The 26,777-nt window shown below is 45.0% G+C and overlaps 13 protein-coding genes across 13 annotated transcripts; 3 read left to right on the top strand and 10 right to left on the bottom strand.

Moving 5' to 3' along the window:
- Positions 1–60: 60 nt before the first annotated feature.
- Positions 61–1,461, top strand: OGAPODRAFT_23975 (uncharacterized protein; the record flags this gene model as incomplete). The annotated part of the gene is made up of 1 exon (XM_018355258.1): positions 61–1,461. One exon carries the CDS (start codon positions 61–63, stop codon positions 1,459–1,461), a length of 1,401 nt encoding a protein of 466 aa, XP_018211613.1.
- Positions 73–4,368, top strand: OGAPODRAFT_16267 (uncharacterized protein). Its single transcript, XM_018354305.1, has one exon. It carries the CDS (start codon positions 2,120–2,122, stop codon positions 4,265–4,267), a length of 2,148 nt encoding a protein of 715 aa, XP_018211612.1. The 5' UTR covers positions 73–2,119; the 3' UTR covers positions 4,268–4,368.
- Positions 4,369–4,380: 12 nt separating this feature from the next.
- Positions 4,381–5,765, bottom strand: OGAPODRAFT_16266 (uncharacterized protein). The gene has a single exon (XM_018354304.1). The coding sequence runs from the start codon at positions 5,706–5,708 to the stop codon at positions 4,410–4,412; it is 1,299 nt and encodes a 432-aa protein (XP_018211611.1). The 5' UTR covers positions 5,709–5,765; the 3' UTR covers positions 4,381–4,409.
- A 344-nt stretch (positions 5,766–6,109) lies between these two features.
- On the bottom strand, positions 6,110–7,192 carry OGAPODRAFT_16265 (uncharacterized protein). The gene has a single exon (XM_018354303.1). The coding sequence runs from the start codon at positions 7,184–7,186 to the stop codon at positions 6,311–6,313; it is 876 nt and encodes a 291-aa protein (XP_018211610.1). The 5' UTR covers positions 7,187–7,192; the 3' UTR covers positions 6,110–6,310.
- Positions 7,193–7,274: 82 nt separating this feature from the next.
- Positions 7,275–7,610, bottom strand: OGAPODRAFT_7941 (uncharacterized protein; the record flags this gene model as incomplete). The annotated part of the gene is made up of 1 exon (XM_018356455.1): positions 7,275–7,610. The coding sequence occupies one exon, from the start codon at positions 7,608–7,610 to the stop codon at positions 7,275–7,277; it is 336 nt and encodes a 111-aa protein (XP_018211609.1).
- Positions 7,611–7,761: 151 nt separating this feature from the next.
- Positions 7,762–9,466, bottom strand: OGAPODRAFT_16264 (uncharacterized protein). The gene has a single exon (XM_018354302.1). It carries the CDS (start codon positions 9,445–9,447, stop codon positions 7,855–7,857), a length of 1,593 nt encoding a protein of 530 aa, XP_018211608.1. The 5' UTR covers positions 9,448–9,466; the 3' UTR covers positions 7,762–7,854.
- Positions 9,467–9,806: 340 nt separating this feature from the next.
- OGAPODRAFT_76195 (uncharacterized protein) lies at positions 9,807–10,786 on the bottom strand (the record flags this gene model as incomplete). The annotated part of the gene is made up of 2 exons (XM_018356142.1): positions 9,807–10,596; positions 10,772–10,786. 2 exons carry the CDS (start codon positions 10,784–10,786, stop codon positions 9,835–9,837), a joined length of 777 nt encoding a protein of 258 aa, XP_018211607.1. The 3' UTR covers positions 9,807–9,834.
- Positions 10,787–10,946: 160 nt separating this feature from the next.
- Positions 10,947–14,952, bottom strand: OGAPODRAFT_16263 (uncharacterized protein). Its single transcript, XM_018354301.1, has one exon. It carries the CDS (start codon positions 14,749–14,751, stop codon positions 11,005–11,007), a length of 3,747 nt encoding a protein of 1,248 aa, XP_018211606.1. The 5' UTR covers positions 14,752–14,952; the 3' UTR covers positions 10,947–11,004.
- A 1,769-nt stretch (positions 14,953–16,721) lies between these two features.
- OGAPODRAFT_16262 (uncharacterized protein) lies at positions 16,722–18,371 on the bottom strand. Its single transcript, XM_018354300.1, has one exon. The coding sequence runs from the start codon at positions 18,124–18,126 to the stop codon at positions 16,750–16,752; it is 1,377 nt and encodes a 458-aa protein (XP_018211605.1). The 5' UTR covers positions 18,127–18,371; the 3' UTR covers positions 16,722–16,749.
- OGAPODRAFT_16261 (uncharacterized protein) lies at positions 18,357–20,370 on the bottom strand. Its single transcript, XM_018354299.1, has one exon. The coding sequence runs from the start codon at positions 20,309–20,311 to the stop codon at positions 18,422–18,424; it is 1,890 nt and encodes a 629-aa protein (XP_018211604.1). The 5' UTR covers positions 20,312–20,370; the 3' UTR covers positions 18,357–18,421.
- A 599-nt stretch (positions 20,371–20,969) lies between these two features.
- Positions 20,970–24,579, bottom strand: OGAPODRAFT_16260 (uncharacterized protein). Its single transcript, XM_018354298.1, has one exon. It carries the CDS (start codon positions 23,497–23,499, stop codon positions 22,189–22,191), a length of 1,311 nt encoding a protein of 436 aa, XP_018211603.1. The 5' UTR covers positions 23,500–24,579; the 3' UTR covers positions 20,970–22,188.
- On the top strand, positions 20,970–24,592 carry OGAPODRAFT_87344 (uncharacterized protein). The gene has a single exon (XM_018356862.1). The coding sequence runs from the start codon at positions 21,481–21,483 to the stop codon at positions 22,156–22,158; it is 678 nt and encodes a 225-aa protein (XP_018211602.1). The 5' UTR covers positions 20,970–21,480; the 3' UTR covers positions 22,159–24,592.
- A 532-nt stretch (positions 24,593–25,124) lies between these two features.
- Positions 25,125–26,216, bottom strand: OGAPODRAFT_12677 (uncharacterized protein; the record flags this gene model as incomplete). The annotated part of the gene is made up of 1 exon (XM_018353330.1): positions 25,125–26,216. The coding sequence occupies one exon, from the start codon at positions 26,214–26,216 to the stop codon at positions 25,125–25,127; it is 1,092 nt and encodes a 363-aa protein (XP_018211601.1).
- Positions 26,217–26,777: the final 561 nt, after the last annotated feature.

Raw genomic sequence — 26,777 nt, 5'->3', positions numbered from 1 at the left:
GTGTATAGATGTACCAAGACCTTATATAATTTGTTATAACTTTATATTCGGATCCGCTAAATGGCTTGGTTCAGAGGCCTGACATGGACCATTACACTGATTTCAGTGTTGCTGAATCTCTACATTTATACATATCCAAGCTTCATCCCTGAGAGATGTTCGTGGAATCATAGTTATGAAAATGGCAATGATCTCCTTGGGGAACGCGTCAAAAATATACCGTATTTCGGTGATCTTTACAAAACACTCTTTATCAAAGAGTCGAGCGAGAAACTTCCCGAGCCCCGTGATATACGGATGATGGCATTTGGCGATCCGCAGATCAACGGCAATTGGCCCTCCACTCCTTATATCAAGCGGTTGGACAATTTTGGCAACGATTACTACCTTGGTCATATTTATAGAGTGATGAAAAGCAGGTTGCATCCCACTCATGTCGTTGGGTTGGGGGATCTCTTTTCGTCTCAGTGGATCGCTGATTCAGAATTTTACAACAGAACTAGGAGGTATATGACACGTCTTTTCCCAAGACCGGAAGAACAGACCTTTGCCGAGCTCGACTTTATAGCCGAGCATAAGGACGTGGACTGGGTGAGCCATCTGGAATGGTTTCAGAAAAGCCTTGAGGATGGTTTATTTTTGAAGCCGGAGTTCTATCATTATGAAAATGTTTACGACTGGTCCTCTGCCAACCTGACTCACGAACCACTATTCATCAACGTTTCCGGCAATCATGACATTGGCTACGGAGACACGACTTACCAGCATATGACTAGATGGAGAAGACTTTTTGGCAAGGACAATTACTGGATAGAATTTGATAACGATACAGATCATCCTTGGCGAATAGTTGTACTCAATTCCCTTGCCCTGGACGGACCTCTTTTGCAACCGGAGTTTAAGGACTACACATGGCAGTTTGTTGAAACGTTGAAGCAAAGAAATTATAGTGGCTCGTCTATTTTGCTCACTCACATTCCAATGTATAAGCCTGAGGGTCTTTGCGTGGATGGCCCGTTGGTGGAGTATTTCAACGAAAACAACTGCCACCCTGGCGGCGAATACAGAATTGGACTTTTGAAATCCGAAAATCATCTGCAATACGACACTTCTCAGGCTGTGATGAATGCAGTGTTCAAGGGGAACTACTCTGGCATCATTGTAACCGGACATGACCATGAAGGATGTGAGAATTTCTACAATTATAACTTCACTTCAGGAGAGTGGCAAGCGTCCAAGAGCATAAATTCCCCAAAGTACATAAAAGAGGTTACTGTCAGATCGATGATGGGTGACTTTGACGGAAATACAGGACTCATTACGGGGCATTTCAACCAAGAGACGAAAACTTGGGAATTCAACTATAAGTTATGCCCCTTTGTTGTTCAGCATGTGTGGTGGGCCGCGCAAATTGGCATTGTGCTTAGCATTTTGTTCCACTCGATAAACTTCTTGCTTTAGAACTGAGCCGCATTCTTTATCCTACATAAAAAGAATTTCACCCAGCTAAAAATTTTCCCATCGAAAGTTTACCTCCATACTATTTGGCAAGCTACCAGCGTGTTTGGTGCCCAGAATTGGGAGCTATTCCGCCAAGGGGTTGCTGTTTGGCCATCGTCGTGGTCGGTGTCATAGCTGACCGGTATTGTCGCCTATTAAGTTAGGGACGATTTCTAGATGTTGGAATGAGCAGTATTCACGATGTTAGTAGCTTGTTGAAATGTATGGACAGAAGAATGTGGCTTCTAAGAATTCGTCGTTGACTCAGACAACGGCGGATCCCGTATGGCCACAACATTACAAGCATATAACACAACACCTATTTTTGTCGTGTGTGGCTGAGCATCTCGTTATCAGCCTCCTTGGCGTAGTTTCTAAATTTGCAGTAAAAGTAAAACATAAAACAGACGATCTACCTGTTTAATTGCTGGAGAGATATGACCAGTAATATTTGATTTTCTAAACACCGCTTCGTTTACTCCAGTTCAAATTCCTACTCGTTTTTGTTTACCACACTGGCGCTCGCCAAATACAACACATACTATTCAATCCCTGTTCAGTTTCAGCTGAGGGACTAATTTAATTGGTGCATCATTTGTTAAGATAGTTTTATCATACCATGTTTTCGAGAAAGAAGAAAGAACCAAGCCCGCCGCTGCCCAGGCTGCTGGAAATTTACAATGAGATCGCCAACACGTCGCTAACGAATCTAAGTTTGGAGCAAAATAACCGTTCGAATGAGGCCCTGAACGGCTGGAGAACACTTCATCAAGTCGCAGCTCTAAAGGTGGAAGCGCTTGAGAAGAGTATTGCAGGGGTAGAGTTAACGGACGAGGAGTCCTATATTTTGGATGAAATCCACATTCTGCAGGCACAGGCGGATGACCATATGGATAGACTGGAGAACAAACTGAATCCTCCCCTTCCCATTCAGGCGTCTAAAGTCTATTCCAATCCTCAACATTCCTCCAGTTCTGCTGGTATTAAGATATCACCTCCTGGCTCCAGATCCAACTCTGTGCGAGCGAACGTTCCCACCTTGAGATCCTCAACTCCTGTAACGATGAACTCTAAAAGACCAGTCAACAAGCCCCTGATTAAGTCGCTCCGTCCCAATCAGAACATAGCTAATAACAGTTCTAGCGTAAGTTTGGGCAACTCCATCTCGTCCCAAGCCACGGCTAAGCATGCTGCAAACTTAATATGGGCGCCATCCAAAAGTTTATCTGCCAACAAGCCGTACTCATCGAACTCACAGGAGGACTTATTTCAAGACTTTGATGGCAACATTGACGAAGAGGAGTACCATCACAAAGAAACTCTCAGACAATTACAACAAAACGCTCTTGCATCGAAAACCGCTAGAAGTAAAAACGATGAAGACCTAATTGACCTCGGTGAAAATCTGTCACATCTGGATATTCGTCAAAAACCAACGCTTCAGCAAAAGCAGCAAGTGCAAAAGAATCATGCTAAGTCTTCAGCAGAGAGAGCAAGGGCGGCGTTGAAGATTTCCTCGCAAGTCAAACTTCCTCAAAAGGTAGCCCCCACTGCTGTTCGTCAACCTGCCCGTCACGCATCGCCTGCAAGAGTTGCCAGATCCCCACCCCGATCGACAAACGTACAACTCGCCAAAACCCAAAACCGCAGAGCTAATCTTTCTCCTAATCCCCCTAAACCTGTTTCAACGCCTCAGTCTGGTTCCAGGAGAGCTTCACCAGCCGCTAAAGGATCTACGACAAGTGCTCCTAAGGTGCTTGCTGATAATTCTACAAAAGATACTGAAACGTTGGACAGTGACAATTCAGTTGAAGACGACGAAGACAAATTAATAGCCTCTATGCGAGGTGTGGATCCTGTTTCCGCTAGACAAATTCTCAACGAGATTGTGGTTCACGGAGATGAAGTCCACTGGGATGATATTGCGGGACTCGATGCGGCCAAAAATTCCCTCAAGGAGACAGTGGTTTACCCATTTTTGAGGCCAGACCTGTTCAGTGGCCTGAGAGAGCCTGCTAGAGGAATGCTGTTGTTTGGACCTCCCGGAACAGGAAAAACTATGCTCGCGCGCGCCGTTGCAACGGAATCAAAATCAACGTTCTTCTCAATATCCGCGTCTTCGCTGACCTCGAAGTATCTTGGTGAATCCGAAAAGCTGGTTAGAGCGTTGTTCCAATTGGCCAAAAGACTTGCTCCTTCAATAATCTTTGTGGATGAGATAGACTCCTTATTGGGAAGCAGAAATAATGAGGGCGAAAACGAGTCTTCAAGGAGGATCAAGAACGAGTTTTTGGTTCAGTGGTCTGATTTGACCAAGGCCGCAGCTGGAAGAGATCAGGGAGAAGATCTACAAAGAGTTTTGGTGCTAGCGGCCACAAACTTACCATGGACAATAGATGAAGCTGCAAGAAGAAGATTTGTGAGGCGGCAATATATCCCGCTTCCAGAATATGATACCCGGAAAGCCCAACTACAGAGGCTTCTTTCGCATCAAAACCATACATTGACGGACAAGAACTTAGAGGAATTAATAAAATTGACGGACTCGTTTTCGGGATCCGATATCACAGCTTTGGCAAAGGACGCAGCTATGGGACCATTAAGAGAGCTAGGAGACAAATTGCTTCTAACATCCAAAAACGAGATCAGGCCTGTCTGTCTTCAAGATTTCATCAATTCTCTCAATTACATCAGACCAAGTGTTTCAAAAGAAGGTCTTAGACAATTCGAAGAGTGGGCTAAGCTGTATGGATCCTCGGGTGTTTGAATTTTAATTTGGAAACAAGCTCCTTTTTGTGTGCTATATAGCATGTATCTAAGATACTCTCGGCCGTTCATTTATAATCTATCTTCACGACTATACAATTATGGGTAAAATTTCCTTACATTAATAGTATTAACCATAGTTGTCAGCGGAATCTGGAGAATAGACCTTTCTTATCCTTTGACAGCTTCGAATCACTAGCCTTCTCCTCAGGGGCCGTTTTGATCGAAGCGCTTGGAGTTGACGTTGGAGGAGATCCTCTTGAAGACAGAGCCGCCCTTCTTAGATCTCTTGCCTTCACCTCTTTACTCTCCCTCATCAGTTCTTCGAACATCTGCACTTCGTTCTCGTCGTCCGGGTCTCGTCTAGCGTTCTTAAACAGGGCACCCATTAATACAAGTAATTCAGCTCTCATTTTTCTCACCTCCAGTGGCACGGTTTTATCATTGAGGACTTTCGAGCAGACTTGGTTCAATGTGGATTCCATTTCAAATTTAGATGACACCCAGGCAACGGAGATGAACTTTCCTGTCATAGCTCTCTCAAACTTTGCTCTCTCGTATTCGTCCATTGCGCTTGACTCATCCACCTGCAGTTTTTCCATAGCCTCCACAGCAGATTGTGCTTCTGTAGCAGTTGCAACCATCGACCAGACATTCTTCACGGTGTTGCGGCTCTGCTTCAGCGAGGAAGACATTTTGTGGAACTTGCCAAGGAATGCTTTTTGAGACTTCAGAAAAGACTGTCCTTTGAAAAGGTAGACTTTACCAATGGTATGGCAAATATCAACACCAAAGGACTCATTTTTCAAGTCCTCAATTTCCTTTGCCACTTTGCTTTGGAATTGGGTGGTCGACTCGTTGCTGAGATATCCATGACTAGAAGCATCTATAACTGGTTGCATTTTCTCGATCAGTTGCCTAGCGAGCTCCTCCACTTTTTTGGCTTCCTCTTCTTGTCTTTGTTTCATCTTTTCGATATCGAACTTGTCCTTTTTCGAGTGATGACTTTGGCTGGCGTTCGGATTGTGAGCTCCAATCTCCTGGCTTTCCGAAAACTTTATATCCTCAGGTTCCGCCTCAGGGTCCGCTGCCATTTCCTCAAACATAGCTGTGAGAAGTGTAAGCTTTCCAATGTACGGTTCAAATCCTTCACCTCCGAACATCATGCTGAATAGCTCTCTTGGACCAAGGTCCTCAGCGGCTCCTCCAGTTTTCGCTAATTCATCTCTGCCAATCTCATCGTATAGCTTTCGCTTCTCCGGATCACTCAGAACTTGATAGGCTTCGGCAATCTCCTGAAACTTCCTTTCCGCATCTTTGTCGTTGGGGTTTTTATCTGGGTGGTATTTGAGGGCCATCTTTCTATATGCCTTCTTGATCTTGACCTCATCAGCATCCACCTCGACCGCCAAAAGGTCGTAATAGAATGTGTCTTTCACCATTTCAGTTCCGTAAATCAGGTACACGTTTTTCTAGAAATACACTAGCTTATGGGTGGCGTCGGCACTTGTGCAAACTATAATTTACCAAATATAAGATCAAGAGTGAGAATTTAAAAGAAGGCTGTGCTTCCGGAGGTTGATTTATCAAAAAGAGGAGGCCGAATTATTCATCACAGCGCACTGCATGCCATTTGCACGTCAGTTGGCTTCCCGCCGAGTTTTGAAGTCCCACAGTCCAGGGCTACAGGATGTAAGCTGAAATTTGAGAATTTTAAATTTGGGTCATATTAAATTCAGTATACTAACGACTAGTTCATTCTTAAGAACCAAATCACCAGAACTTATAGAGACATGTTGCGCACGATTCACAGTAAGTAATGTTGCTTAGAAACTAACAAAAGAAATACCAAACAAATCCTTACAAGTGGAACTAAGAACCTACTTAAAGGAGGAATTCAGATCCAGTAGTCAAGTGACGGATTACGATACTCGGAAGTCTTTGCTTACGGGAGCAATCAGACAATTCAAAAGCGTTACCAGCAACTTGGGGTTATCATTACCGAATTTCAAACTCTGATATTGAGCTCAATATATACACGCGATCAACGTTTGACCCAGGTTGGAGACTTTCTTGCCTTCAATTTACCAGGTTTCTTTCTCTCCACCGATCTCGGATCTCTGTACAAGCAGCCTGCCTTGAGCAAAATGTCCTCGAATAGTGGGTTGTGAATGACAAGAGCCCTAGCGATGGCCAACCGCACGGCATCTGCCTGTCCTGTGCTACCGCCTCCTCTGGAGAGAGCAAAAATGTTATACTTGGTCTCAGACTCAACAATTTGTAACGGTTGTAGTATTCTAGTTCTGTCTTTCAAGTTCTTGAACTTTTCATCAAATGGCAAGCCGTTGACCAAAATCTGTCCCTCTCCTTCCACAACATAGACTTTTGCGCTCGAATCTTTTCTTCCTCCAGTAGCCACAGCTCTTCCCTTACTGTCCAATTCCTTTATTTTCTTCTCCACGTCCCTCACTGTCTTCGAGACTTTGAAGAAGTCGAGAACTTCTTCGAGATCAGGACTTCTAAGCTGCGGATCTATAGAATCTAACCTAACGAGGGTCTGTTTTAGCTTATTGTACTCTGCCTGTTTGCATTTGGCACCATTCCCTTTTCTCTTGTAGTCCTCAAAAGATAACCAAACCGACTTTTCGGAGTTTTTCTTGCTATAAGGGAGAGAAGCATATTTGTTCATCATATCGAGCAAACGTTCCATAACATCCTCATGGTAGGGGTTTCTTGCAAAGACCGTTGGACTTGGAGGAATGAGTCTCAATTTCTCTAACTGCATATCTCGTTCAATAACACTATCAGAACCGTAGTGGAAAACAGGCTCAATTGTCCGAGGTTTGCCACCCGTCAACTGACGTGCAAAAACACGGAGAGTGAGACCTGCCCGGGCTTTCCAAACTTGTCCTGTGAACATGCCGATACAATCAACGATGAAAAAATTTACCTCTTCAATCGACGTGAATCGACCTAAATTATATACTTGCGCCGATCGACCCCATAGATTAGGATTGACTTGAGTCGCTAAAGGGCTCATCGCTATCAGAAATGGGCTGTCTTCTTGTGTCAGCAGCGACTGTAGCATGATTTGCTTCTGCGTTCAAAGATTCCAGATACTCCTTCAGTATATCGCGTAACGCATTATTCTTACGACTCACCATAAGAAGATCCTCGGGTATGATAGTCTTTCTTCTTGCGTGCTTGGCAAACAGTTCCAAATCCTCCCCAACGTCGGTTAATTGACGGTAAACCAATTCAACCAGAGCAGCTGTGAATCTCGGCGTAGCACTTATATCAGTTCCCGAGTCTTCAGAGAGCTTTTTCGTTTCTTCTTCCACCATCTTCGATACGCTGTACCAGATACTAGCCTTTAGGTGCTGATTTGTCAGATCGCTTTATCTGCCTATACTTACTGTTGCTATCTCCTTTTCTTCTGACGTTAGAACTCTCATATGTTTTACAATAATATCACAAATTATTTTGTCGCGTCGCGTTAATTTGATCACTTAAAATTCAACCTATATAATATACAAAGCAATGACAATCAGCACCGTTTATACCCCAAAACACATATCCCCGTCTCATTCAAACAGATTTTAGGTCCATAAGGGCTATCGCCGCTATCTCCTCATCACTCTGCGTCGCTAGGGCTGGCCTCAATGGACTTGATATATCTGGTTTGACCATTTTCACAGATAGTGGTCTCGGCGAATTGTGTTCCACTGCGACGTTCGAAGCAGGCACAGTCACAGCAGACATGTTATTTTTCCTTAGCGTGGCAGGTCCCATCGCCTCCCAGTCTTCCTCATCCGTGTAGTTTTCCAGGTCATTACGATCTTGATCATGAAGATTCTCCATAGATGACACGGTATTAAGCGTTACGCTGCTGTTTTGATCATGCAACATGACTGGACCGTTTGAAGGGGATATATTGGTTCGTAAGAAGGATTGTCGCGTGACACTGGACGAATTGGAAAACGAGACTCTAGGACGTCTTTTGGAAATCAATCCATCTGGCATGGACGCGGAATCCAGATTACTATTTTCATCAAAAACAGCCTCGATCGACTGACTCGTGAATGAAGAGCGTGGCTTTCTTGGCTTGGCAATACCCGCAAACGACGGATGCCTGTTCGTGGAGGACAATGAAGACGTGCGGAGGATGTGCTTTGCCTTTTGAGCACCGTTGTCTCCTTCAAACGTAAACATACCGTCATCGTCATCTTCTTGCGAGTGAGCTAAATTCAGTTCGTCATCGTCATCATCGTCAGAGGAAGAAGACTCGATAGCCTCGTCCAAAGAGTATTTTCGTTCCTTGAATGAATTTCGCAAACTCTGTAGAGGTCTGAGATTTGGCGAAATAGGAACTTTGGTGCTGTGTAAATCTGTTGCTGAGTTTGTGATTGACTCTCGTCTATAGTTAGCTCCAAGTCCTCTTGCTTTCGGCGAGACGCTTAAAGCGGAATTACTTCCTCTTTTTTCTTTCCGCCTGGCCCTAGTAGAGCCGTGATTATCAGGAGGACTTTCAGGAGACCTGTCTCTGTTGCCGGTCGATGCTTGTGTATTTCGCTGGATAATTTGTTCGTCAGAAGCTTTCCTTGCCTCCCATTGGCCCCACCCGATTTTCTCGAACACGCAGCCAGTTTGCAAGTCCCCCATTTCCAAAGCAGCCATTATCAAACGTCTTTGTTTGGACAGCGAGAGATGTCCGAAAGCTGGGATTTGTGAAACTAAATGTGCAGTCAAATGCCTGATTGGCAACGGTCCCTCGCTGAGCAGGATATTGGCAATTCTGTTCGGCGTGATTTGGGAGGCAGCTGCAATCCCTTCAGGTGACGACGTCGAAATGAGAGATTTATGCTCCTCGGCCACATTTTTCTTCCAGCTCTTCTTCTTGTGCTTGCCATTGATATGAGTCACAAAAGATACTGACTGGTGCTCCTCTTTGTCCGGAAGAGATGGAGAGCCATCATGGGCATTGGCATTGAAAATGGAAGACACCTGGGATGGACTCGCCTTAAAATTGTCTTTTGGAGGCGAGATGTACCGATTGCCAGTCTCGTTATCGGCATCCGGGGTAATGTTTGAAGCGGAGGAGGTGGCTGATGCAAGAGCCGAGTTCAGTGGAGAAGAGAGCTCCCTTTTCACTGCACCGGATTGGTCGGCAATGTTGACCATTGATTGAAGCATGGGTAATAATTTAATTTAAACAACGAGCGCTGACACCGATGTGTAATTATAGCACGCGTTTATCTGTCTGGTCAAATGGGCGGAAACGCAATCTTCAGCGACAATGGTGATATCAACGCTGATTCTGACAGTCTTGAAGCAAAATTGATCGTTAAATGCTCGCTATATGTATGGCTTATAATGTTTGACAAATAAATTATTCAACAAAGTTTCTAGAAGTCTAGCACGGTAACATAAAGAACAATAATAATTTGTGAGTAGGATAGTTTTGAAAAATGAAAAATCGTGTGCTGGGACGCAATACAGATAATAATTTAATTCCCAATTAATGGATATATTATTTGTCGGTACAAATACCATACTGATCCACCAAAATCATAGAGCTGGGAAGTTCTTGTCGTTAAGTTCGATCTTTGGAGCAGCAGATTTAGGTGCCTTACCTCTTGGAGCTCTTCCTCTACCTCTGGTATTGTTGGATCTAGCTGGTCTCTCTCTTGGCACACGAACCTCATCAGCAACGATAACGTCGACATCCACGTACTGCTTAGCCTTCTTGGCTTTTTGCTTGGTTTGCTTGACAGAGGTTGGCGGGATAAAGACCTCTCTTTCCTTAACAAGCAATTCAGCGTTAGACCACTTGTCCTCAGCACCGGCGTTAGGAGCTCTTTTCGGCTGAGCAGCAAGGCCCTCCTGTTGCAATTGCAACTCACTGAAGTAGTCATCAAGAGTTTTGTAGACTGGCTTCTCAGCCTCTTCTTCCTCCTCTGCAGCCAATTCCTCAGCAGCATCCGCCTCGGCCTCAATCTGAGCCTCGACTTCATCTCCAAGCTTGGTCTTTTGAGACTTAGCAGTCTCGGTCTTTCCGCTCTTGGAATGTCTGTCGTAGTTCTTGCTCTTAGCAGTACGACGCTCAGTGGACTTTGGTGGCTCAACTTCAGGATTCTTGTTCTTGAACTTCAAACCGGCCTCGTTACCAGTGACAGATGGCTTCTTGTTCTTCTTAGCCTTGGACTTGTCAGCTGATGGAGGAGGAGCGTCAACCTTTTTGGAAGAAGTGGTCTTCTTGACGATTTCCTTTGGTGGAAGGATTTCACCCTCATCGTCGGACACATCATTACCCAAAAGGGCGTAAAGGTTCTAGCGCATTAGTGAATGGTATTGCTGGACTTGGGTGCTCTATATCAATTGGTTGTGATGCTTCATGCCGCAGTGAGACCTGCATGCTCCTTGCTTCCTTTACTCACACAGGTGGACATTCTCATCCCGGTAGATTCAGATTACACGCAAATCCTTTTGCTGTTATTAGACTTACCTTGTTGTTGGACATCCTGCAAGCTTAGTGATGCGAAATTACGCTCAACCTCAAAGCTTTGTACTATTAGAAGTTCCAAAAGTGTGTAACTTTTCGAGCACTATTTGAAAAATTTTTGTCGTCGAACTGCCGATGTTCTTTCTTATTTGTCGTGTCTTTTCTGAAAAATTGCTAACTTGAAGCACCGGATATTTTAATTAGTGCCGTCTAAAAACAAATGCTATATAAGGATTCTACTCTTTCTTCTCCAAAACGTAAGCGTCACCAACTCTTGTCAGAAAGTCCTTAATAGCAGCTCTCAGGTCTGCCATCAAATTCTTATCGAAAAGCTGCAAAACAAGGTCGTACGCAACCGGGCAGCATCGTAAAAAGTCTTCATGATCCAGCTCACTGTATGCTTGTAATATCTCCACCACAACGGGTCTCCAGCTTTGAATATTTCTTGACTGCTCTGTCTCATTCAAGCTCACATACCTTTCGAGGATTGTGACGCCCATTGGGACCAGGATCCCAACAATCCTTTCCCTAGCTTCCTTATTGACGCGACCAGAATCACAGTAAAGACGGAAGAGTATGCTAATGTAGACACCGGCCGAGGAAGTTTCCTGCTTTAGAAGGTTTGGAAGTTTGTCGATGACACCTGCATTCCACAGACGGACTCTCAAATTGTAATCCTCGTTAAATTCTCTTGCAAATTTGTAGCTATGCTCCAACAAGTCTGACAACTTCAAAAGGTTAGCAACAGGAATCGTTTGGTAAAACTCGTCAATGTCAAACAGTTCCGAAAGAATCTGTATAACATGGAGTTGAAGAACACATTTGATTACAATGGTTGATTTCTCTCTCGATTGGTTTAGGGGAACAGGGAGTTCCAGATCTGACTCGCTCGCTGGACTTTCATGCAACTCAGACTCCTCTCCGTCGGATGTCTCCTGCTTCTCTCCGTTCGACAGTCTCAGAGGATCGGCTTTGAATAACTCTTTGGCCGTGGTCAAATCAAATAGTTCAGCAAACGAGTTATTAACTAGCTCCCAGTGTTTTGCATCGAATTTAGTCATATTGTCTAGAATAAGCTCCTTCAGACACGAAATACCTATTTTGGAGATGGTCTCATTCTGTTGACAAATGCACGAAACAAGAAGCTTCAAATACCCCTCCATCTTCCCGCTCAGTGTATCAAAATAATAGCCGAACAGAGCAATCATGTTTCTCAAGGCCTGAATTAAAGTCGTAGAAAGCCAGACAGAAAGATCATCTTGGGTAGTGAGCTCCCAACGATCTCCCAAAACACCGAAAATTGGGAATAGTAGCTCTTCGCAAATCTTGTCCCAAAACTTTCCTTCAAACTGGCCACCATTTTCGACTAAGGCATCAAAAGTAAAGCTCAGCGCTTTGGACCTGACTTCAAGATCTTCTCCATTCATCACAACATCGTGGAAGCCAAACAAAAGAGGGAACCAAAGATCTTCGGCCGAATATATATCCCCGTGTTCCTCCAACGTCTTCGGAATCGTCTTGGTCAACTTTTTCATTAAATTGAGCGACTGTAAGCTGGATTTTTGGAATTGTTCGTTCTTTGCATATTCAGTTAGACAAACGACCAAGGATGAGAAAGCATCAAGACTCAATATTTGGTCAAAGTGTGACTTCATAATCATGCTCGTGTATGAGAGGCCTTTTGCAACAAACTTCTCATTATTGTCTTTAGCTGCATTTGTGAGAATCTCTAGTAACGTTTGCCAACCAGATTTGATGAGATCAGCTTTCTTATGGATCATATATTGCACACAATCCAAAACCATTTCACGGACTTGCAAGTGTGGACTGTGCAGTACGATATAATTGAAAGGTTTAAGAAATTCTTTCTGGAACTTGAAATGAGAAAGCTCCTCGATGGCAAAGAATCTCTCCGAGAGCTGCCGGAGAGAGTCCAGTGCAAAGAAAGCGATCGAGATATTCTGATGACAGCCGAACTCATTGAACTTCTCGTTCATCACCGCCCAAAGCGCGGACCACTGAACTCTGATTCTACCCATGTTATAGTAGCAGACATCAACCATTTTTTGTAGCGAGAAAATCCGTGGGTTCTGACTCTGTCCTGACGACTCAATTTCTTCGTGTGCCACTTCGCTAAGTGCTGCAATGAAATCGAAGATACCGTTTCCCTCGATTTCAGAACTTTTGGAAAACACCTTATCGATTGCGACATCCAGGTCTGTCGAACTGATACGAACAACCATTTCTGAGCTTAGTTTCTGACTGAAATGGTGCTGGGAAGTTTGTTCCGCAATTGTTTGTTTTTTCCCGAAGGAGAAGAAGGATAGCTGATTCGAATTATGCGATCTGTAACTCTCAGTGGAATGTCTGCTTGCTAGTCTAGCGTTGAGCAAATCCGGAATGCTTTCAGAGTCGACTCCTTGGGACAGCAATTTCAATCGTTCTATCTGAGAAATTGAAGTTAAAATACTTTTCCAAGATGAGCCAAGCTTGGAGTTTTCGTCCACGGCAACCTCCAATAAGGCATAAACAGCATCAATGTTTTTGTTCTTGAGTTCTTCAGGATTGTTCAAATTACAGAATTGAACCAGTGCCCTAATGAAGGAGGTTCTTGCATAGTCCAAATCAAACATGCAAGAAATGTGAATAGACACCTTAATTCCTTCGAGCAGGATTCTCGAAGTTTCATCGTCATCATATTCCTTGAAAGGCGGCGTAAGACCGGCCAAGATGGACATCCAAAGATTGTCAAACATAGACCTCACATGGTCTGCATTATTGCCAACGTCGGCTGTATAGAACACAACTTTGGAGTTTTTCTTGTAGGTGTTTCTGATACTTTTAACCGCCTCCTCTGTCTTCGAGGACATCTCTTTGGATGCTTTGGCATACGCCTCTTTGGCCAAATCTCTGCCACCAAAGAACGATGGTTGCATCGGATGAAAGTCACTGGATACGAGCGCGGCGTGCTGCTCGCTTTTTAGCATGATCTCGTCGTTTTGAATGTCCGTATAAATTTGCTCGAGCACCGAATGATCAAGGTCTTTGCCATCATCAATGCCTCTATTGTTGTTAATGAAATCTTCCAAAGTCATTCGTTTTTTCACCTGTGGCGAGTGCTGATCTGTGTTGAGCATGATAACAGAGTAAGATAGAACATACACTGTGTCGGCATTGGCAAATGTGGACGGATTATCGTTCACGTATTTCTCAGCAAATTTCAGCATGAACCGGTCAATTTTCTGCGATTCACCAGGCAGTCTGAAATGTTGCAAGAAGTATCTCAAAGCATCAAGGAATTTCTTGTCTTTAAACTCCATCAGGTCAACAAATTCATGCATGATTGTCACATTCTTCTCATCCCCATCTCCCAGGAATTCTCCCAATGCCGTTTTATCCAGAATGTCAGTCTCCAGCAGGAATTTTGCAATATCCCGAGGAGAATCCGAAGAAATGAATCCGTTATCTAGCAGACTTTTCAGTCCCTTCTTCGGATTGTAGTTGAACAATCGTATACTGTCCAGGAACACGTTCTTTCTCTGCTTGATGCTATCAAACTGAGAGACAGAGGTCTCTTCGTTGGCAGAGGTAATAGTATCACTGACAGAGCCATTAGTAGACTCCTGGACTGAAGCTTGCGATAGCATAGAACTACTCGTAAGAGCTCGGTCCCGGTGAGAATATGGTGCATTGTCTCCTTCTGCAGCGATTGTGGTGACCAAAGGTTTTCCACTCCAAGAATTGAGTGACTTCAAGAACGCAAGAATGCAATCAATTGAGGTCATTTTCAAAGCGTACTCGATCGGGAAGTTGAGGGAGGCATCGGGATTTGGCGGGTGTCCACTCATCTTTGAAACATTCAGTTGCGGGACATCAGACAAGTTGTATGTGGCCAGATTTCTAGTCAAACTCTCTCTGTAACTGACTTTCTGCGTTGGTGTCGCGTCCACTCGCATCAGCGCGAATCTTGCCAAGTAATCCATAATAGCCTCACACAAGTTCGGCATAGAAGTGTCACAGTCATAGTTCAGGTAGAGCTCGATCAAAATCTTAGGGGCCTTGCAGATGCGGTGAATAATCGAAAGAAGATATCTCTTTTGGTGCGCCGTGGATGTCTTCATTTCGCTAACAGGGAAATAGATCTCGTCAAGAAACACGGGAATTTCCGACTTAAATTGATCTCTCATTTTATCCACCATGATCCAAAATATCTCGAGGCACACCTCGTAAACCGGAGCTAGTTGGGAAGCAGCATTTCTAGCTAGCACCAAACAGAGATACTTTCTAATGGCATCAACCAAACGTGTTTTTTCATTTGTGGTCCTGTTGATTATTGTGCAGTCTTTATCCAGGAAGCTTTCGATATGATTTTTGAGTATCCAGTGTATGATGTGCAGTGATAATAGCTTCGATCTAATCGCATGGGAGCGCATATCAATAGACTCATTTTCCATCACCTTGACTGACAAGTTACACATCGATCTCAAAATCAGGAAAGCGTCCCTGACTACCAGCTCTTCTTCGTTGCCAGCAAACTCGTCAGGGCTTATCTGGACGTCGTCGTTTTGGACGTTCTGTTCCATTTCGCGAAGCGTCATCTTGGTCTGCGCCGCGGTCGGCGTTCCGGAAGCCGCAGGCCTCGAAGTGGATACAATATCCTCCGCGTGATCGTTGACATCGACATCAGAAGGTCCTTTCTTTCTCGTGGACGAAACTTTCTCGAAAACGACATTCACGACCTGGGTGAGAGTTGCCTGTGCAATGCCTTGATTTACAGGTGACAAGGAGAGCAGGAAAATATTGTACACTTGTCTCACGGCCTGCAATAAAGCTCTTCCGTGGAGCGGCAACGTATCATTGAGAATTGCACCTGTCAACACGCGGATCACCTGAAGCTCGACCCTCTCATCTGTACCTTCTCCCTCAAAACACGAGCTTATTACTTGGACCACCGCCTCAATGAGAGGAATTGCATGGACATGGCCAACCTCAGTTTCTGTATTAGTTTCCATATCAGCATCCGTGTGTATGTCAGGTTTCGTTTTCTTGTAACTTATAGTCAATGGCTCGTGAAACACGCTGAAAGTGAAAATCTTGCTGAGACAGTCAAGAGCGACTATTTTTGCTTCAGGACTGGAGACTTCGCATGCATTTTTCAGCACCTCAAAGAGATCTTGTTCACTAGGCAATTCGCCGGTATTGAGAACTGCAATTTGCTTGTTGAGAAGGTCTACCAATGGCCTGTGCTTTTTGGTAACCTCCTTAATCTGGGCCAATTTCTCGAACGACGATTTGATGAAAGAGACGGTTGCCGATTGGTTCGCACCAGATGCTGAGCTAAGAGCACGGCTGCGTGCCGGACTTGTGGGATTGGATGTGGTCGTTCCATTAGTTTCGGAATCATGCGCTGTCACCTTGATAGAAGGCTGGCTCACAGTACCGTTCGTGTTATCTGTAGAAACAGGGGCATCATTTGCAGAATCGTCTTGAGTTGGTATATCATTCACTTCCTCCGCGGAAGATGTTTCCTGCTTGGTCGGCGCAGGAGTAGCAGTGTCGTCTTTCGCAGCTTCGCTCATGCACTTGGAATTATATTAGGGACAGGTGGCGCACGTAGTTTGTGTAACTTCCACTTCCTCTTTGCTGACAACACACAATGAGAAGATAAAGGATAACGCGTTATAAAGCCTCAATGGTCTGAGTTGGGGCAAACAAAGTCAATCAGAAAATTGCTGTAGATCAAATAAGGGAGTTCTTGTTATCTCCGAAGCTAAAATTGTAAACGGGCCAACAGGTCGTTATTCCTCTGTGATTTTGTACTTGGCTTTGTATGCGCCCCTACTCTGAAAAATAATATGAACAGGGCTCCAAACCGGACCCGGTAGAAATCTCGTACTTGGACTGATAATTATTACATTTGGAGCTGCATAGCATATACAGCAGAGCATTGAGACTTCTTAATTTTCTTTATTGCGGTCTACTTAGCTGAGGTCATCCCATGTACGTCCACGGATGTTTTTCAATTCCTCCTGTGTGTAGACATGGCCATTAGTGAAGTATCCGGAGGCAATTTTGGCGTCGATCTCTACACGGGAGTCGGCAGGGAGCATCTCGTCAGGGATCTCCACTCTTTCCACGATTTCAATTCCTTGACCAACAATTGCATCGTGCTTCATGTTGCTCATTGAAAGCATGCGGTCAATTCTGGTGATACCGAGCCAGTGCAAAATATCTGGCATCAGTTCCTGGAATCGTGCATCCTTCACGCCTGCTATGCATTCTGTTCTTTGGAAGTAGGCATCGGCGCAATCGCCTGCACGCTTTCGAGCATTGTAAACGAGATACTTTGTGACTTCTCCCAGCGATCTGCCTTCTTTGCGGAAGTATGCAACCACTCCGTTTCCGCCCTTTTGTGCCTCCTTGGCGGCTTCTCTGATCCCAAAGATCAAGTAGCATCTGCACGAGCAGATGTCCGAAAGAAAGACGTCTGAACCAGAACACTCGTCGTGGACTCTCAGAGCCAGCTTCTTGTCAGGATTAGGAATGTCCTCGGGATTTCCAAATATGTACACTGTGGTTCCACCAATTGGGGGCAAGAACGTCTTGATATCGGGTCTCGTGATCAACTCAGGGTACATGCCATTGGTGTCTTCAAAGAGCGCACGGCGGAGCTCGTTCTCTGTGACGCCCAACCTTTTGGCCACGCCGGGCAAGTACCAGACAGGATCAACAGCTATTTTTGTCACAGCCATCTCGCCCTTCTCATTCAGCACAATCTTGCCGTCAGGCTTCAGGTTGCCCTTCTTGACTTCCTCCTGAATTTCGGGAAGAGACAAAATGGCTTTGGTGATGGACATGGATGGTCTCACTTCAACGTTTTCGGCCCTCGCCACGTCTCCATAGAGCCAGGGAGCCAAATGGCCAAGCGGATCAAGCGAGACAATCTTCTCGCTGTTGTACCATTGTGGCTGAGGAGCAAAATCAACGGGAGGCTGTGCATTGGTATAATCGGGAACGTGTTTAGGGTCCAGCTGTCCTGAAACAACGCTGAGGGCATGGTACAGAGAGTAAGGACCAGCGTGTGCGCCAATGGCGTTGTGCTTGGTAACGCCATCGCCACGGCGAGAACAAACAACAGGACCTCTTTGTTTCCAATCTTGGTTGTACCAGTCAAGCTTGATTGGATGGACATCTGCGTCACCAGAGACGGTAGCAAGTCTTATTTGGTCGCCATAGATATGCTCCAGACAGTGGCTGATTGGCTTTTCGTCGTCCTTGAAAGCGCTGGAATGGTGTGTGTGCACGGCAGATGGTTCGCACAAACAGCTGTGCTTGGCAATTATAGGGGCTGGGACCATAATATGAACGGGCGTCTATTTGGTATAAACTTTTTATTCAACAGTTTGTGCTCTTACGGTTGGATACGGAGGCCTTTTATAGTCCCGTACCTTATCTTATCACTGATAGATGGAATTGTTTCTGCACACATCTTGCCCGGCCCGTGGTGGCTCCAATTGACGGCTGTGCTTCTAAAACCGACGGTGGCCGGCTATACAAAATTGGCTGTGCAACGGAAGCCGTCGGAGAACAATATTAGTTAATTTATTACGATAAGAGCTTTTTATAAAATCGACATTTTAGCGATCGCAGCTTTTAGTACTGGTGGGTGTGGATAGAATCAACGTGCTCGACCTTGATCATCGGTCTGTAGACGGGTTTCCACATTTGCGACTTGACCCAGGCCAGGCATTCTTCAAACTGTCTAGGAACAGTGACCTTGCCTCCATCTGGAGACTCTTCGTCCTCAACCCGGGCAACTCCCTCCTCCAAGGCGCGCAAAATCACAGCAGTTGCGACCTTGGCGGAGGTCTCGTCGATAACCTCGAGAGGGGCCAGAAGTCCAGCCTTGGCGTTGTGTTTTGCCGGAGAACCGTCGGCCAACTGGTCGACTGCTGCAGATATCATGGAGTCAGAGATAGTGGTTGCTCTCGAGAGCACTGCACCCAGGCCGATACCAGGGAACGTGAAACAATTGTTGTTTTCCGAAATCACGTAACCGTTAACCGGAGGGAACGGCGAACCCGTGGCCACCATAGCGTTGTAGTCTGTCCATTTTAAAGCGTCTTCTGGCGTACACTCGTGGAGTCTTGTTGGGTTAGAGAGCGGGAAAATGATTGGTCTAGGGTTGTGTTTGTACATCTCCTTGATGACTTCCTCATTGAAAGCCGATGCCTGTGTCGAGCAGCCAACCAGAACGGTAGGCTTGATTTTCCTTACCACTTCCACGAGAGATCTGGTATTGACACCTTCCCACTCGTCGGCTGGGTCCGCGTATTTCTGTTGAGCAGGCGTCGAAGTACTGTGCATAGAGTCAAGAATAAGGCCTCTCTTGTCCATGCAGTGAATTCTTGCCCTTGCATCCTCAGGAGTGCTTCCGTGAATGACCATGTGGTTCACAATTTGGTCGGCGACACCAAGACCTGCCGATCCAGCACCGTAGATGATGACCTGCGAATCCAGCAGGTTTCTCTGGCTAACCTTGAGAGCCGCAGTCATAGAAGCCATGACAACAGCACCAGTTCCTTGGATGTCGTCGTTGAAACATGGCAATTCTTTTCTATATTTCTCCAAAATTGGTCTAGCAGTGGTGACCCCGAAATCTTCAAAGTGCAAAACGGCACTTGGGAATCTCTTTTTGACGGCCTGAATGAACTTGTCCACGAACTTGTCGTATTCCTCTCCTCTAACTCTCTTGAATCTGTTTCCCATGTAAAGATCATCATTTAAAAGTCTCTCGTTGTCGGTACCAACGTCCAGAACAACGCTCATCACTCTTCCTGGATGAACACCAGCACACAAAGTCATAAGAGCTGCTTTGGCAATGGTGATACGCACACCTCCCACACCTTGATCTCCTATGCCCAAAATTCCCTCTCCGTCAGAAACAACAATGTAATCTATATCTTTGGCCTCGCCGAACGCGGCCAGTCTCTCGTCCACGGAATCGGGATCCGTGATATCCAGGAAACATCCTTCTGGCTTTCTGAACCTATTCGAGTAGGCCGCAATGGCATCTCCTTCGGTCGGAGTATACACAATCGGCAGCAGCTCTCTGATGTGTCTTCTCACCAACTCGTAAAATAACACCTTATTCTGCTGTCTCATGGAGGTACAGAAATCGTTTTTGGCCAGCGGGGTTTTGAGGAAATGAAGCTGGTCATAGGCTCTCTCCACTTGCTCATCTAGAGTGTTCACCACTGGCGGCAAAAGTCCGGTAAGCCCAAAGGCCTCTCTTTCCTCGACAGTAAAAGCAGAACCCTTATTGAAAAGAGGTGAATTGAGCAATTGGAACCCATGCAAAGAGCACTCAATTGGCCCATCAACGGACAATCTGGTGTATCTTGGAGCTCTCAGTTTAGCTTGCTCCCCAACTGGGGTCTTGATTGTATGTGAATGAACATGCGACGTGACAGAATCACTGATGATCGATTGGTATCTCACAAAACCACTTGGTTTCCACTTTCGAGCGATACAAACGGACATCTGTGGGAAATCGGGAAATAAATCTATAAAATACCTCGAACAGCAGATTTTGCTTTAATCAAATAGTCTACCTAGGAGGGGCGAATATTCTCTCCATCTATGGCTTTATACAGCCATATAAAAAAAAAATATCGCCAAAAACAAAAAGCCGCAGAAAGTGAAACCTGCATTGCTTCCGTAAAAACACGGTGAAAACCCCGTTTTTGTGAAACTCCGCAAAATCAACGATTCAGAAGCTATTTACCGAATTTCAGTTCGCATCACGTACAACCACACCCGGATGCCATACACTGAGTGTACCACTTTCTGATATCCAAAACTAACATACTTGGAATCCTGTGCATGCCGCAATCGCGCTTTCTGCTGGAAACACGGGCTGTGCAAGGGTTATGCAGCGCGGACTATCTCGGAAGAATTTCTCCTCCCTGAGTGTTTTCTAAGGAATACAGTGCTGGCTTCCTACTACGGCATTGTTTACGTAGCTCACATCTCCACGTATTGTCTACGATTCAGATAGCCCCACCTCTACTCCTCTTCTGTGAGACTTCTGTTTGAGTGCTTAAAGCCTTAGCCTCACAATCTCCATTTGTCCATACCCCACGAAGACATACTAACAACATAGTCGTGCGTTAGGCACAAAATTTATGTCCGTTACAGGAGAACAAAGCTTTATTGGCTTGGATTTTAATTAAGTACGATATCTAGCTTATTGCCGTTAACTGGCCGGAGTGCACCTCCGTGGTCGCATTTCGAGATCTCACCACGTTGTATGCTGCACGGTTGATTTGCCGCCTCTCGAAATAGAATTTTGGGCAACTAGTACCGATACGGAAAAGCACCTTTTGTACCTGGCTTTGTGAACAAATGGGATTTGGAATTTCTGGGCTGATTTGCTTTCTCGCGTTCCATTGTATGAACTGAGATTTTCAGCATTTGGGTGTTATTTGGTACAGGATGAGATTTACATAACAATCTTTATTCAAAAATGAATTGACATCGGCATATCTCCAGGCAAACAGCGCATGGTGTCAAACAGGGGTTGCAAAGCAGATAGATGCCTTAGTTTTAAAAGTTCCTCGGCATATCCAATTTTTTTTTGAAAATTTCTCTCTAATGAGTAATTCTCAAGATAAATAAATAGATGAATATCTTGGCTTGATATTTATCGAATGAGCGCTGATAAGCAACGAATTTTGATTTCAAAAACCCTTTCAAGGCTGCTCCGGCACCAGGCGGTGAAGGAAAACTTATCCATTGATGAAAAGGGATTTGTACCTCTTGAGCAGATTTTGAACCATCGTTCTATGAGGTCACTTAAAGCAACACCTGAAGACATTTTCAATGTTGTCAATCAAAACGATAAAAAGAGATTTCGGATTGTATCTCGAGAAGGAGAACAGCTGGTCGAAGCCCCAGATTACAAGGAAAATAAATCATACTATATTTGCGCGCTACAAGGACACTCTTTAAGTTTTGTGAGTCAATCTTACGACATGGTTAAATTGACCCCACAAACATTTCCTGAAGTCATCGTGCATGGAACATATAGAAAGAATTGGAATGATATTAAACAAACTGGTGGCTTGAGTAGAATGAAAAGAAATCACATCCATTTCGCTAAAGGATTGCCCCGATGGCTTTCCAATGACAATAATGTTATCAGTGGCATGAGAAAAAGCTGCGACCTGTTGATCTATTTGGATGTTGACAAAGTGAAACAGAGCCCTCTCACTTTTTACGAGAGCGGGAACGGTGTAATTTTAACTCCCGGCGACGAAAATGGCATTGTGGGTCTACAATATTTCAAGAAAGTTACTGACATCGAAGGTAACACAATATGTATTTGAATCCGTGCTAAATGCACAAAAGTTCGTAAATTAATGTTTAATAGAACTGGAATCGTATTTGAATTCCAGAAGCTTGGCCAGCTCTGCTGTAGGACAAGCTTTTTTGAAAAATCTGTGCTGAAGCAGTTCGTCGGTTCTCGCCCGATACTTCACTTCGACACAGAGGCAAACGCTCAGAAAATCCATAAACTCACTTGAAAGGGCCTCGGGATTCTTCAGCGTTGGCGTCCCATTAGAAACAATCAAATATAGCGCCTTCAAGGGCTCCTCATTGAGATAAGGAGGCTCACCTTCCACCATTTCGATAGCCATGATACCGAGAGACCACACGTCCACTTTCTCGTCATACTCTTTTTGTCTCACAACTTCAGGGGCCATCCAATATGGTGTCCCAACCATTGTTGCACGTTTGGATTTTTCTGTGGTCAACTTGGCACAAAATCCGAAGTCTGTGATCTTGACATTTCCCTTAGCATCCAGGAGAACGTTGTCAGACTTTATATCACGGTGAATAAAATTCTTCTTGTGCAAGTGTTGCAGTCCCTTAGTAGTCTCGTAGCAAATCGCGGCGATTTGTTCTTCACTTATTTCAGGATTGTTATCAATGACGTCGGTCAAACAGCCTCCCTCCATGTATTCCATGATGACCCATAAGTCGGCAGACCCGTTCAAGTAAGCCTCAATGAAATTGACGATATTGTCATGTTGAGAGTCTTTCATCACCAGGATCTCGTTCACAATCAACTCTTTTCTGCTCTGCTTATTCAAATCAATCTGCTTGATAGCAACCTGCTTGTTGCGCATTTTCAACGACTTTGCAAGATACACTGAGCCACTAGCACCCTGTCCCGCTTTTTCAACCACTTGGAAGTAGGGAGCGGGATTCGTGTTGATGACAACACTTCTCAATTTGGCCATGATCTGCGAGTCTGTCATTGTAGATATACGTTTGTCCTTGAGACCGGCCTTGCCGACTGGGGAACCTTGTGCCAACTTATTTTTAGTCGTAAGAGGTTGTCCATTGGAAGCTTTGCTCGAGATGGCGGCAGTTGATGCAGCAGCGACGGCCAGTTTATTCTTTTGAGAAGGCACCATTTGCGGCTGTGGATATGGCACCGGATGTTTGTGATAAGCAGGCAGTTGACGCTGGGAGTTCGGCGAATAGTGGTTTTCAGGGCTATATTTGGACCCAGGAGTTTGTTGGTCGTAACTTGGGGAGCGATGTGAAAATGCCGAATGTAAAGAGGTTTGCGAATGTTGATGAACCAGAGAATAGTTCACAGGCGAAGATTGTTTATAAGACGAAGGCGAGTAGTGTCCTGTAGGGCTAGGAGTTGCCATGCTGGTGTTCAACCTCAAGTTTGAGTTTATTTTCTTCGATGGAGTCACATTCGAAGCTGGAGCATACGGGTTTTTGACGTTGCTTCTGAATGTCGGCGGCGTTGGTGGAACCTGTCCAACTGGCTTTGAAGGTGATGTCGAACTTGGTTGCTGAGGAGTCTTGGTCTTCGTATGAGGAGCTTCCGGAGCTTTTCTCACAGGAATATACTTATTGTTTGTTGGGTCTGTTTCGCTAGCCTGTGCGGCAGGTGGTGGGGGTGGCACTCTTCTAGGCTGAAGATATTTACCGTCTGTCGTTGAAGAATAGGGTTTGGTGATGTCGTTGATAAGCTTTGACGAAGCAGACATGTCACCATCTCCAAACGGCACAGCAGAAGCCTTGTCCTTGACACCCAATTCTGGGCTCACCATTTCCGTGTAGGTATTCAACACATCGATGACGGCAGTCGGGTCATTTGCGACGTCCTCAGATGTGATATTGGAACCTTTTAATAGTGCCATCCACTCTGGAGGAACCCCTGTTAACTGCCCGCTCGACGGATCGTACCCAACATGAGTTTCATGAGTGACTGTCAAGGGCTTCGAAAAGCCCTCCTTGGGACACTTTGCCAGTATACAATCGATCCACATGTTGAGCTCCTTTTCGCTTTTCACGGACACAAATGTCGACCTTGATCTGTGGACTATTTCGAAGCAGAACGTTTTGATTTGGTTCTTGAAGCAGCCTGAAATGTGAAGCAAGGGAATGCGCATCGAGAGTTCGACTTTTTCGTCGTTTTTGTAGAAATCCAGGCTGGATTCGCTCAAAACAAGAAACTTCTTTGGCCATCTAAAAGAAATTAGCCCGTCTTCTTTCACCTGCACCCACCCACTCTTACGGTAGATGGTGGCATGGATACGGAGCCGGCTCATTGACAAATCGTTTGGCGTGTTTGCATTGGACGTGGAGCTTGCTCCCGACGAAGCACTCGAGTTCTTGCTATGTAGCGAAGCACCCGACGATGTCAGTAATTGGGGAGGCTGGGGAGCATGACCAATTTCCGTGAACGCGTTTCTGCCCATTGCTTCGGTGGTCATCTTTGACATCGAACTTCTGTGGGTATAGAACGCGACGAAAAATCGTTTTGGTTTCTCGCTGGTGCTGAGGATCGGTTGTGAAAATTCTGCTTCTTCTGCAAAAGAGTTGACAATACAGAACAAATAGCCGAGGATACGTTCTTCAAGAGTAGACGAATACTTGGGGATGGGCCTCAAGCAGTATAACACTGTGTAAACAGAACGAAAACAATTCTGGTTTAATTTTTGAGAAATCCTACTCGAAACACTCGATCTGGAAATATATTTTTGGGAACGCGAATTGCAGCTCAAAGGGGTCCTTTGAGAAAACGAGAATGAGCGACAATTTTAAATGCTAGAGCCCAAATTTTGACGAAGAAGTTGTTGTGCCAAGTCTATGGAGTGCTACAAGACTGTAGATAGCAACATGCTCAGATACAAGCGCTGGTGTTTCGTAATTTTAGCTTCGTTTCAAGCTGTGAAACCGCGTCAGATTTTTCGCGACTCCTGTGCAGTGTGGATTTTTATTTAGTTGTAGTTGTTTTGCATGTAATTTGTCGACTATTGTTTTAAACGTGAAGATGAGGCGGTACACTTGTATCACGATAGAAGTGTGGTGGAGACTGCAGAATTGAGTAGTATGAGCCTTGATCATCTTCATCCTCATCGTCAGCATTGATGCTGGACTCTAGCGCTTCTTGGGAATGATGCTCCAACGACACGTTCGTGAAAGCCGATATGTAGTTGAGCGTGCGTGATGAGCACGGCGCCGATCCTTCGTCTCCCATTGGAGGTTCTATCGATCTGTCCGCGCGCAGCCCAGAGGTGAGGTCTGATATTAACGAATAAACACTTGTGGAATGCGTTTCCCGGGTGTGTGGCCGCTCCGGCTGCCCCTCCTCGTTCGACGTGGACCCCGATCCCTGCTCAATGTCGGCCAGTGTTCGTGAGAGACGTCCGTAAAGTCTGCTGCTCCGACGACTCGAAGCATTGAAAGCAGTGATGGAGTCTCGTCTGATCGGCACTGTCTGAGATCCTGGAATCACCAGCGAAGCCATCGAATAATTATCGTCGCTGCCATTTGTCGATCTAGGCCGTGCAAAACTAAATTGTCTGTTAAAGTCACTGTGATTATCAAATAAATCCCCTCCAATGTAAACTTCAACAACCGATGACGGATATCGAATTACCGAACTATAACGTGACAGAGATCTTTGTTGGGAAAGCAGGACCGATTCCTCGCTTCGCCTACTTGCGCGACTGATTCTGCTGAATCTATGAGTTAGGGAGTCTGACCCACCTTGAACCGCTTCTTGCTGTGTTTCTTCGGTAAACGTTGTCTGTGGAGGATGAACACCTAATATGTCGTCTTTTTGTGCTTCCTCTGGTGATAATCCGCGGTGACGAACTGTCTGTTTTTTGAAAGGGCCTTTCAAGCTCTCTCGAAGTTTATAGTAAAATCGAGAGACTTTGTGTTCTCTAGAGCGCCCTATGTGCTTTATTGGTATGTCTTGATTATTCAGCTGCTGTAGATATTCCTCCACAGTCGGCGATTTTTCCCCTTTGCAAAAATCTGGTTCCTTTGTATCCTTAAGTTTTTCTAACTCCTCCTTTAGATTTTGCAAATTCTGCTTCACTTCATCCCTATCAGCCGTTATCATGGTCGACCTAAGAGACAGCGATCCCTGAAACATAACTATAGCTCGGGTTCCGACTTGCCGAAAAATAAATACTCTGTTTTCTAAACGCCTCTGCTAAAAGGGTAGGGATCCTTTTTTTTAGGTGTGGGGGTGACCGTCATATTATTTGGATTCTGGTGTCCTGGTACTATGGCAAGTGCTATTTCTCTGTGATTTCACCTCTCTCAGCAAGTTGTGTCATTTTCTAGCATTAAAAATGAATTATCCATCGTCGTATATTTAGATTTTGTCATTTTATAAAATTTGGGATTGGGATTGCGACTTAAACTTTTGAATGATAACTCCTCTTTTTCGCATCCCATTCAGAGATTACCACCCTAACTGACCCGCTAGACCAGGATGACAAGAGAGGACTGCTTATGCGGTCTTGATTTTATTGCAACGGTCATCAGATTCTGATGTCATCGATTACATAATATATTACCTTCCGAGTATTTAGATTTTGCCTTTACATATCCTGCTGCGGATTCCATTTTGCATAAAATCAAGCAACAATAACACAATCGATCTCCTGATCAAATA

This window comes from Ogataea polymorpha (assembly GCF_001664045.1).
Source record: "Ogataea polymorpha strain NCYC 495 leu1.1 chromosome Unknown OGAPOscaffold_3, whole genome shotgun sequence".
Taxonomy (NCBI): Eukaryota; Fungi; Ascomycota; class Pichiomycetes; order Pichiales; family Pichiaceae; genus Ogataea; species Ogataea polymorpha.
Note: the sequence above shows the minus strand (reverse complement) of the source record. Positions and strands in the feature narration are given on the sequence as shown.

What these genes read in the sequence shown, in the direction of transcription:
- OGAPODRAFT_16262 (XM_018354300.1), bottom strand. Translation starts at nt 18,126, where the DNA reads ATGGTCCCAGCCCCTATAATTGCCAAGCACAGCTGTTTGTGCGAACCA.
- OGAPODRAFT_16265 (XM_018354303.1), bottom strand. Translation starts at nt 7,186, where the DNA reads ATGTTCACAGGACAAGTTTGGAAAGCCCGGGCAGGTCTCACTCTCCGT.
- OGAPODRAFT_16260 (XM_018354298.1), bottom strand. Translation starts at nt 23,499, where the DNA reads ATGGCAACTCCTAGCCCTACAGGACACTACTCGCCTTCGTCTTATAAA.
- OGAPODRAFT_16264 (XM_018354302.1), bottom strand. Translation starts at nt 9,447, where the DNA reads ATGGTCAACATTGCCGACCAATCCGGTGCAGTGAAAAGGGAGCTCTCT.
- OGAPODRAFT_16267 (XM_018354305.1), top strand. Translation starts at nt 2,120, where the DNA reads ATGTTTTCGAGAAAGAAGAAAGAACCAAGCCCGCCGCTGCCCAGGCTG.
- OGAPODRAFT_16263 (XM_018354301.1), bottom strand. Translation starts at nt 14,751, where the DNA reads ATGGATTACTTGGCAAGATTCGCGCTGATGCGAGTGGACGCGACACCA.
- OGAPODRAFT_16261 (XM_018354299.1), bottom strand. Translation starts at nt 20,311, where the DNA reads ATGTCCGTTTGTATCGCTCGAAAGTGGAAACCAAGTGGTTTTGTGAGA.
- OGAPODRAFT_87344 (XM_018356862.1), top strand. Translation starts at nt 21,481, where the DNA reads ATGAGCGCTGATAAGCAACGAATTTTGATTTCAAAAACCCTTTCAAGG.
- OGAPODRAFT_16266 (XM_018354304.1), bottom strand. Translation starts at nt 5,708, where the DNA reads ATGGTGAAAGACACATTCTATTACGACCTTTTGGCGGTCGAGGTGGAT.